This window comes from Bubalus kerabau, chromosome 11 (assembly GCF_029407905.1).
Source record: "Bubalus kerabau isolate K-KA32 ecotype Philippines breed swamp buffalo chromosome 11, PCC_UOA_SB_1v2, whole genome shotgun sequence".
Taxonomy (NCBI): Eukaryota; Metazoa; Chordata; class Mammalia; order Artiodactyla; family Bovidae; genus Bubalus; species Bubalus kerabau.
Genome location: NC_073634.1, coordinates 26,065,736 through 26,077,176, shown reverse-complemented (window position 1 = coordinate 26,077,176; position 11,441 = coordinate 26,065,736). Strand labels below are relative to the sequence as shown.

General features: G+C 40.0%; 1 protein-coding gene across 1 annotated transcript; it reads left to right on the top strand.

Moving 5' to 3' along the window:
• Positions 1–8,062: 8,062 nt before the first annotated feature.
• On the top strand, positions 8,063–10,176 carry LOC129622961 (SNW domain-containing protein 1-like). Its single transcript, XM_055539907.1, is given in 2 exon segments — positions 8,063–9,329; positions 9,332–10,176. Coding segments are annotated over 2 exon segments (1,608 nt in total). The 3' UTR covers positions 9,673–10,176.
• The last annotated feature ends 1,265 nt before the right edge of the window (positions 10,177–11,441 follow it).

Sequence of the window (11,441 nt, the reverse complement as noted above, 5' to 3'; positions counted from 1 at the left end):
TGTGATCCACACAGTAAAAGGCTTTGGCTTTGAAAATGATTAGTGGCCCTCTAAAGATACAGAAATAAAACTCAACTTATTTAGTGTTTCTAAGTCATTTAGATACAAGTGAATAAAAAGATCTTCCCTCCAGGGAAGATTCTCTGGAAGAGGGCTTGTCCACCCACACAATATTGTTGCCTGGAGAATCCCTTGGACAGAATTCTGAGCCTGGAGGTCTGTGGTCCATAGAGTCACAAAGAGTTGGACTTGACTGAAGTGACTTAGCACGCACATATAAAAAGTCCCACATACAAGCAAATTGAGAGATATTTTTTTAACCCTATTCAAATCAGTACTACTGAGGTCTACATAGCTACTCACAAAGCACAGAAGTTTTCAATATTTCCCAAAAAAAGACTGTGGGAAATTTTCTCATCAATACAGTGTGAATGAAAAATGTTGCCTGCCATGTCAACAAACAAAGGACGTTACAGCCATCAAACCACTACAGGGAGCCTTGAAGTGAACCCTAAGTGAACTCATGAGGAAGAGGAACAGGTTGCCCACTGCCAAGCCCTCAGCCACTTCAGTCATCCCCAAGGGTACACCCTAAGTGGTGTCAGACCGGGAAAGAACAGAATACTGGCCCTGGATAGGTAAGGTGCATATCAAAGGAATGCTTTCAATGAGCCCAGACTTGCATCTTCCCAAATATAAAGAAGTGCTTAAACTCATTAACTTAAGATACCTGGTTTTAAGTTAACTGTAACCTCTTGATGTTCCAACTACCTGATCTTTGTTGCAAAAACTCCTATATATCCTGGCTCCTCCCTGACCTCTTCTGAGCAGTCCTGCAGAGCTGTCTGAGAAGCTGCCTCAGATAGCTGAAAGGACTGGTTCATTCCATGAATTTCTCAGAAAGGCATGAATTTCTCAGAAAGTTTGCTGCATAAAGCAAAATTCTCAACTTTTAGATTGTGCACTTTTTCAGTTGACAAGGGAAATAGTCAAGAAAAGGGGTTTTAATGGCAGTAAATGTAAAGTGTATTAATTGACTTTTGTCTATAAACTTGGGTTAGCTGGAGAAGGAATGAATGAGCAGGAGTGAGGGAGAGGACCTGGGAGAATTATCTCTAGTCTTCAGTCACTTTCTATTCCTTTGAGGAAATGCCTGAGAGACAGAGAGGTGGACACTATGGGTCACTGTGACCATGTGGTCAACCAGGTTGTACCTTGTGTTTTGATAATCACAATGGAATCTGTGGATCCTTGCAATTTGCAAATGTATAAAACCATACAGTTCAAAGGGTGTCAGGAAGCATTTAACAGGAGGCTCCCAGTGTGCTGTTTTGGATCTGTCAGCAACTCTCTGTTCCTTATTAATTCCTTAATATTCAGGAATTAAGAGGAGAGGCAAGCCTCTCCCAGGGGCTGAGGAATCCAGGCATTTCCTTTGTTACTTTTTCTATACTGTGATAAGTACCCTCTTCCTTTTTATGAACCATATGGTAACAGTGATTATTTACAACCCTCTCTCTTTCATATGGATGACCTCGTTTCCTTGTAAGTTTTGATTTTAACTCTGCTGAAATAGCTATCTTGTAAGACAGTATAAATACCTACACAATGTTGAATAAAACACCTTTGCTCCATCAGAGCTTTGGTTCACGTGTCTTGCTTTCTCTCTCTCTCTCTCTCTCTCCCCCCTCCCCTCCCTCTCTCTCTTTTTCAGGCTGATCCCCTGGAGCACAGAGGCTCTCTGAGTTCACTTTCCTGCCTGGGTTTCTAAGACCCACTCGAGAAGGTGCTCTGCTCCTTCACCCCATCGAGAGGGCACCTGAGGCCTTCATGAACAGAGCAAGCCCTGTGCAGGGGCTTTATTGGCTTTATGTATAAACCAAGGAATATCAGCCTCTTTCTCTCTCCTTTACTTTCTCATAGGTTGACTCTGGACCACCAGGTTCCGGTCTATTAAAGGACCTCAACAAAAGGGTGTAAAATGTCACTTTTCTGCTGTCATGGATCAATGAAAGAATTCTTTCTGAATAGGACTGTCAGACCTGATAGTACATCTACTTGAAAAACAAACAGAAAGGGCTAAGAACTCTCCTATTTTCTTTTAGACCGAAAATGATCAGTCCTTCCAATCTTCTGAGAAAATGGCTTCTTGATCCTTTTTCAGACCCAACTGCCTTCCTTTAGGAAGCGTTCTTTTTGTATTCTCAGCTTCAGTTACTATAATTTGTTTTTGCTGATTTGTCCTGAAATGAAAGAAAAAGCTATGCACAAATGGTGGGGTTTATTTTTACCAAGACAGCAGAATCTAGGGTTGGATTGGAAAATAAAAGGAAGTGTATCTTATGTGAATTTTCTGACCACAGTGACTTGACAAGGCTTTCTCTTCTAAAAGGAGAAGGAAGTCTCAATAACTCTGAATAATAAAGGTATTTGATTTTTTTTCTCTAGCTGTAATTCACTACTTACAGGAAGCCAGAGAGGCTCCCACTATCATATTAATAAGCCAAAATGAGAATCACTTCTTAAGACATAGCCTAAGAAATTATCCAAATATGGAGTTCACAGGCATATTTTGCTTTTGTTTTTGTATGATATTTAAAAATTGGAGGCAATTTAAAATCTAACAATACTGAAATAGTGAAATAAATCTGAGTATAATGCTATTAAGCACTATTAACCCATTATAATAATTTAATTATTAGTAAATAATTACAAAGATATTATATTTGCCACGATCACTACATAGAGATTTCATATGCAAAAGTGAAAACAAAACTTTATACTCTCAATTTGTGAAATATAATAAACCAAAAAGCCACAAGCTATGGCTTGTTAAATATGTTAAATAACTATGTAGTTATTGAAAGTAACTTAATATTGTATTAAACCTATTTCAATAAAATTAATTCGTTTAATCAAATAAAGGAAGAGCTGGATTTAAAAAAAAAGCCACAAGCCTGATAAAACTGCCTAATTTTATAGTTTCCATAGTTATAAATTTACAACAAATTTTGGGTAAACAAAATGTAACACAGTACAGACACTTCTCATTTCAAAACAAAAATTATAATATAGTTTCATTTATTATATTGCTTTTAACTTCCTATGCTTTTCTGTAACCTTATCAAAACCTATAATTTAAAGATGGATGAAGGCTATTATTTATGGCATAAACAGATAAAATGAAAATCTTCTGGCTATCAAACTGGAAGAAGCATATTAATATTGATTTTTAAATGCAGAGTTAAATTGGAAAAGAGAATCCCCAGGGGGTCAAAATCAAAGAGGAAACTGAAAGGCAAAGCAATTAGCTTAAGTGGACGCCTTGGCTGTCCTGAGAGTGGTTATTACAGAGGAGTGATCAAGAGCATTGAGTTTTAATAATTACACAGGGAGAAAATATGAGGCTTTGTGCTGACCAGAGTCAGAGAGCAGTAAATTCTTCATGAAGGCTGCCCACTCAAAGGCTGTGACTTAAATGAAAGTGTGGACAAGAGAAATCCACTCATATGCATGGAGTGATAATAAGGCAATTAATCTGATCCTGTTTTCTGGGTAAGACAAAAAAAAAATTCCTGGATAATTCATAGTTTTGCATCAGCCTTCACATTGGGTTGAAGCTATAACTTTATGAGCTAGTAATAGAATATCTGGGGGGACTCACAAGCTGGATTCAGGATTGTCAGGAGAAGTATCAATAACCTCAGATATGCAGAAAACAACCACCTTTATGGCAGAAAGCTAAGAGGAACTAAAAAGCCTCTTAATGAAGGTGAAAGAGGAGAGTGAAAAAGCTGGCTTAAAACTCAACATTAAGAAAACTAAGATCGTGGCATCCTGTCCCACCACTTCATGGCATATAGATGGGGAAACAATGGAAACAGTGAAATGCTTTACTTCCTTGTGCTCCAAAATCACTGCAGTCGGTAACTGCAGCCACGAAATTAAAAGATGCTTGCTCCTTGGAAGAAAAGCTATGACATACATGGACAACGTATTAAAAAACAGAGACATCACTCTGCCGACAAAGGTCCATATAGTCAAAGCAATGGTTTTGCCAGTGGTCATGTATGGGTGTGAGAGTTGGACCATAAAAAAGGGTGAACACCAGAGAATTGATCCATTTGAACTGTGGGGGTGGAGAAGACTCTTGAAAGTCCCTTAGCAGCAAGGGGATCAAACCAGTCAATCCTAAAGGAAATCAGTCCTGAATATTCATTGGGAGGTCTGATGCTGAAGCTGAAGCTCCGATACTTTGGCCACCTTATGCGAAGAACTGATTCACTGGAAAAGACCCTGACGGTGGGAAAGATTGAAGGTGGGAGATGTGGACAACAGAGGATGAGATGGTTGGATGGCATCATTGACTCAATGGATATGAGTTTGAGCAAGCCCCGGGAGTTGGTGATGGACAGGGTACCCTGGGTGTGCGCAGTACATGGGGTTGCAAAGAGTTGGACCCAACTGAGTGACTGAACTGGAAATCAGGAATTATATATCAAGAAAACAAAAATGACAACCAAAAAGCATCATAAAGGCCAAAGACAAAATTAGAGCCTGAGGAACACCATGTTCCCTGGAAGTATGATAAAACCTGAAACATGAACTAAAAACAAAATCCATAAATACTAAAGTGAGGAACCCTCCAAATTGCAATTGCACCTATTTTGTCAATGTGATTGATTTTAACAACATAGCTTTACTAGGAATAAAATTCCCAATGTTAGGACACGGACACACACACACACACACACACATACACACACACACACACACACACACACACACACACACACACACAGATGAAAATCAGTCATTCTTGTCCAAATCCCCACTTAGCTTGTTGTTTGCAAACTTTATAAGGCATTCACAGGCCAGAGATTCACCCTCAATAAATAGAGATGTCTATTGCACAGCTGTCTTTTGGCCATAAAGTAAGAGCCTCTATAGAACAAAACACTTAAAAACTGCATGGTAGAATGTTGTCCCCATCTATTTTCAAGGAACAATGTAAGAGAATTAAGATAACATATTTCAAAGGTTTGCTTGCTAGATTTATCCTAACCATAATCAATCATCTGTGGAAAATCATCTCCAGATCAGATCAGATCAGATCAGTCACTCAGTCGTGTCCAACTCTGTGTGACCCCATGAATCACAGCACGCCAGGCCTCCCTGTCCAACACCAACTCCCGGAGTTCACTCAGACTCACGTCCATCGAGTCAGTGATGCCATCCAGCCATCTCGTCCTCTGTCATCCCCTTCTCCTCCTGCCCCCAATCCCTCCCAGCATCAGAGTCTTTTCCAATGAGTCAACTCTTAGTGTAAGGTGGCCAAAGTACTGGAGTTTCAGATTTAGCATCATTCCTTCCAAAGAAATCCCAGGGCTGATCTCCTTCAGAATGGACTGGTTGGATCCCCTTGCAGTCCAAGGGACTCTCAAGAGTCTTCTCCAACACCACAGTTCAAAAGCATCAATTCTTCGGTGCTCAGCCTTCTTCACAGTCCAACTCTCACATCCATACATGACCACAGGAAAAACCATAGCCTTGACTAGACGGACCTCTGTTGGCAAAGTAATGTCTCTGCTTTTGAATATGCAATTCTCATTAAATCACCTGATAACAAAGTATTCTCTATGCCCATCCTAGTATATATCAAAATTCAACTTTATTTTACTAAACTTAAGGAAACAATGTATCTTATGTGACCTCTCCTAGAAACTTCAGTATTTGTGTCTTTAAACACATTTCATATGAGAATAAAGGGGTTTTGTAAGTAATTGCTTTAATTCTGGAGGGCCTAGATTGCAACATAACATGGTATTGTTGCCAGCTTCTCAGCACAAGAGGTCACAATACAGAAAACACTTAAATGTTCCTCTAATCCCACCAAAGAAGAGACCAAAAGAGAACATTTTTGTATGTGATCCATGACCATGAGATAGAGCTTCTAGCCACACAGTCCACTGTAATCATACTGGAAGTGCTTTTCAATAAATTATCTCCATCTCATCGTGAGAGTCCTGTTTCAAGTTTCTTTGTTTTTCCTCTATTTATTCCACCTCTGCCAACACCTTCAAATCACCTTGCTTGCCCTTAAGTTCCTTTTAATGGGATATTTGAATTTTTCATAGGAATCACAGGAAAAAATAGAACTATATATTATCATTCTTGTATCCAGTTATATGTTAAAACATGACTTAAAGTGAACCAGATATGCTAGATTACATTCTACTTTGGTGATAACATTTAAATATGAAGTTTATTGTGAGGGAGTAAGTTATCCCTACCCATTCAATCAATGTGATAAAAAAAATATACAAATTTTACTTTCTTATTTTGTTTTAACATATTCTCATTATAAATAAATTCTCAGTTAATTTATAGGAACCTTAGTTCTAACTATGGTCATTATGGATATATAATACTTTGTAGAAGCAAAATGATACTGATTGAAAGATTTTATGTCCATATTGTCATATGTAAGGTATATGTTTAAAATATAAAGGCCTTACAAATTTTTAATTAATACATTGATAATTTGTCTTCTAAGAAATAAGAAATACATTGATAATTTGTCTTCTAAGACTTTGTAGAAAGAGTGATCCAAGATAGTGGTGAAGGAAGACCTTGAGCTCACCTTCTCCCCTGGACACACTGAAACTACACCTACAAATAGAGCCGTTCTTCCTGAAGAAGACCTGAGAGCTGACTGAACAGCTGCTGCTGCTGCTGCTGCTGCTAAGTCGCTTCAGTCGTGTCCGACTCTGCGCAACCCCATAGATGGCAGCCCACCAGTTCCCCCGTCCTTGGGATTCTCCAGGCAAGAACACTGGAGTGGGTTGCCATTTCCTTCTCCAATGCATGAAAGTGAAAAGTGAAAGTGAAGTCACACAGAGAAAGGCCAAATAAAAACAGGAAAGAGAGAGAAAGGGTATACATGTATCCATGATGCAGCAGCTTGCATAGCTGTATAGCACAGATTCACCCAGGTTGGGATACAGTGAGAAAACAGCAGTTTAAAAGACTCTTCACTATATTGTAAGGAAATTCATCTACTAACCTTTGAGCTTCTGAGCATCATCAGGAAACTGCTGGAACTCTCCTGGGTTGCATGTAGCAGTAAACTGCATTGAGTCTCCCAATTCCAGCAGCCCCATCAAAGTGGTTTCCAGTGCAGCACCTCCCCAGAAATTGCTTCCAGTTCATAGACACTCCCAGAGAAGGCAATAGCACCCCACTTCAGTACTACTGCCTGGAAAATCCCATGGACAGAGGAGGCTGGTGGGCTGCAGTCCATGGGGTCACTAAGAGTCGGATATGACTGGGCGACTTCACTTTCACTTTTCATTTTCATGCATTGGAGAAGGAAATAGCAACCCACTCCAGTGGTCTTGCCTGGAGAACCCCAGGGATGGGGGAGCCTGGTGGGCTTCCATCTATGGGGTCACACAGAGTCGGACATGACTGAAGTGACTTAGCAGCAGCAGCACAGACGCTCCAGCTCCAAGATCAAGAAAGGTAGTGGTTTCACCTGCTTAATAGAAACAGAAACCAAAAGTCAAACAAAATAAGGAAATAGGAATATGTTCCAAATGAAAGTACAAAATAAAACCCAGAAAAAATTTCCAGTTAAACAGAGATGAAATATTTACCTTTAATTAAAAGTTCAAAGAAGTGGCTATAAGGATGATCACTGATCTCTGGAGAAGGAAGGAACTCAGTGAGAACTTCAACAAAGACTTGGAAAATATGAGGAACCAATCTGAGCTTAAGAATATAATGACTAAAAAAAAATTTTTAATGTCTAATAGAGGGAATCAACAGCAGGTTAGATGATAACAGAAGAATGGATAATGAATTTGGAAGACAGAATAGTGGAAATCACCCAATCAGAAAACCAAAAAGAACAAAAAGTTGCTGTTAAATGAGAAAACTTCAAGGGATCTCCAGAGAAACATCAAGCATACCAATATTCTCATTATAAGGGGTCAGGAGAGGGAAGACATAAAGGGACAGAAAACTTATTTAAAGAAAACTTCTGAAGAAGCGGAAGAAGATGGCGCTCACCAGCTTTTTACCTGCACCTACTCAGCTGTCTCAGGACCAGCTTGAGGCTGAAGAAAAAGCACGATCCCAGAGATCACAACAGACCTCACTGGTCTCCTCCTGAAGAGAGCCTCCCCTATACGGTTACCGGAAAGGCTGGATACCTCGGTTATTAGAGGATTTTGGAGATGGAGAGGCTTTTCCAGAGATCCACGTGGACCAGTATCCCCTGGATATGGGACGAAAGAAAAAAATGTCAAATGCATTGGCCATTCAGGTGGATGCTGAACGAAAAATTAAGTATGATGCAATTGCTCGACAAGGACAGTCAAAAGACAAGGTCATATATAGCAAGTACACTGACCTGGTTCCCAAGGAAGTCATGAATGCAGATGACCCAGACCTTCAAAGACCTGATGAAGAGGCCATTAAAGAGACAACAGAAAAGACAAGGGTAGCCTTAGAAAAATCTGTATTGCAGAAGGTTGCAGCAGCCATGCCAGTCCGAGCAGCTGATAAACTGGCTCCTGCTCAGTATATCCGATACACATCATCTCAACAAGGAGTGGCTTTCAACTCTGGCGCTAAACAGAGAGTTATTCAGATGGTGGAAACACGGAAAGATCCAATGGAGCCTCCAAGGTTCAAGATTAATAAGAAAATTCCTCGGGGACCACCTTCTCCTCCTGCACCTGTCATGCATTCTCCTAGCCGAAAGATGACCATGAAAGAGCAGCAAGAGTGGAAGATTCCTCCCTGTATTTCAAGCTGGAAAAATGCAAAGGGTTATACAATCCCATTAGATAAATGTCTGGCTGCCAATGGAAGAGGACTGCAAACAGTTCACATCAATGAAAATTTTGCAAAACTGGCCGAAGCCCTCTACACTGCTGATCGAAAGGCTTGTGAAGTGGTAGAAATATGTGCTAAAGTAGGGAGAAAGATTGCTCAAAAAGAAAAGGAAAAACATGAAGAGAAACTTAGAGAAATGGCCCAGAAAGCCAGAGAGAGAAGAGCTGGGATCAAAACCCATGTGGAAAAAGAGGACGGGGAGGCACATGAGAGGGATGAAATCCAGCATGACCGGCGAAAAGAGAGACAGCATGACTGGAACCTCTCCAGGGCAGCTCCAGACAAGAGGTTGAAACTGCAGAGAAATGAAAATCGAGACATCAGTGAAGTCATTGCTCTTGGTGTGCCCAACCCTCGGACTTCCAATGAAGTTCACTATGACCAAAAGCTCTTCAACCAATCCAAGGGTATGGACAGTGGTTTTGCAGGGGAGAAGATGAAATTTACAATGTTTATGATCAAGCCTGGAGAGGTGGAAAAGATATGGCCCAGAATATTTACAGGCCCAGTAAAAATCTGGACAAGGACATGTATGGAGATGACCTAGAAGCCAGAATAAAGACTAACAGATTTGTTCCCGATATGGAGTTTTCTGGTTCAGACCATAGACAAAGAGGCCGAGAAGGACCAGTTCAGTTTGAGGAGGATCCTTTCGGTCTGGACAAATTTTTGGAAGAAGCCAAGCAACACGGTGGCTCTAAAAGACCCTCAGATAGCAGCCGTCCCAAGGAACATGAGCATGAAGGCAAAAAGAGGAGGAAGGAGTAGATACTTTGTTCAGAGTGAACGAACTGTTATTGATAACCCTAATGATGCAAGTCATATGGGGAACACTTTGTACATGGCCAGGATAAAGACCAAATCTGGGTGTCAGAGCCCAGCACTATTTTTTATTACAGGAGAGGGAGGGGGTATGGAAAAGTTCTACTTTGAATTATTTAGTTTTTTAAAAAATGGGTTGTGTTTGTGCTTCTCCCACATTTTGGCATTTATAGAAAATACTGCCCCACACGTGAAATTAAAGCCACTTCCTTTCAAGTGACATTAGTACTTTGGGGTTAATATTTTGTCTAAAAATTACTGCTTATGAATAAAGTGACCCCAATCATTGCAAGTAGAAAGAAGGATGTTCACATATTAGAACTGTCCTGCCAAATGATGTTTGCCCCTGTTGTGCTCTGTTAATTTGGAGTGGGGAAAGTAAGCTCTTGCTTGGTGCAACTATTTGTTTCAAATAAAAACATTTAGACAAAAAATTAAAAAAAAAGGAAACTTCTGTAACCTGGGAAACTCATCCAGGCACAGAAAGCAAAGAGAGTTTCAAATAAGATCAACAAAGAGACGCACACCAAGACATAATCAAAAGGTAAAAAAATTAAAGACAGAATCTTAAAGGCAGCAAGAAAAAAAAAATCATATACAAAGGGAACCCCACAAGACTATTATTAGATTTTGCAACACAAATTTTATAGGCCAGAATGGAGTGACAGGGTATTTTAAAGTGCTGAAAAGAAAAGGAAAAAAAAAACAAACCTACAACCTAGAATGCTCTTTACAGCAAGATTGCCATTCAGAAAAGTTAGGAGAGAGAGTTTCCCAAACAAGCAAAGCTAAAAGAGTTCATCACCACTAAATCAGCCATAAAAGAAAAGTTAAAAGGTCTTCTCTAAGTGGGAAAGAGGGCTTCCCTGGTGGCCCAGTGATAAACTGGCCTGCCAATGCAGGTGGCATGGGTTGTTGGATCATTGGGTCAGAAAGATCCCCTGGAGAAGGAAATGGCAACTCACTCTGGCATTCTTGCCTGGGAAATCTCATGGACAGAGAAGCCTAGTCGGCTACAGTCCGTGGGGTTGCAAAACAGTCAGATATGACTTAGCAACTAAAGAACAGCAGCTACAAACTGGAAAAGAACAGGCCACGGTTAGAAATAAGAAAATACTGTTGTCTGATTGATTTCATTTAGCATAATACCCTGCAGGTCTATCTATGCTGCTACAAATGGCAAGTTTCTTATTCTTTTCTTCTATGGCTGAGAAGGAAAATGGCAACCTACTCCAAAATTCTTGCCTGGAGAATCCTGTGGACAGTGGAGCCTGGAGGGCTGCTGTCCATAGGGTCGCACAGAGTTAGACACAACTGAAGCAACTTAGCATGCAGTGTTGCTTTAGTGTGTATATATACCACATCTTGGTTACCCATTCGTCTATTGACAGGCACTTAGCTTGCTTCCATACCTCAGCTACTGTAAATAGTGCTGTTATGAAAGTAAGCATACATGTATGTTTTCATTTAGCATTTTCAGTTTCTTTGGATAAATAGCCCAGAAGTGAAACTCCTGGATCATATGGAAATTTTATTTTTAGATTTTTAGGGAAACTCTATAATGGGTTCCATAGCGGCTGCAGCAATTTACATTCCTACCAACAGTGAGCAAGGTTTCTCCGAGAAACAAAAACATTGTATGATTTAATTTATACGCTGAAACCAAAAACCACAACTAGCAATAAAAACCATAAACCAAAACATAGATACAGAGA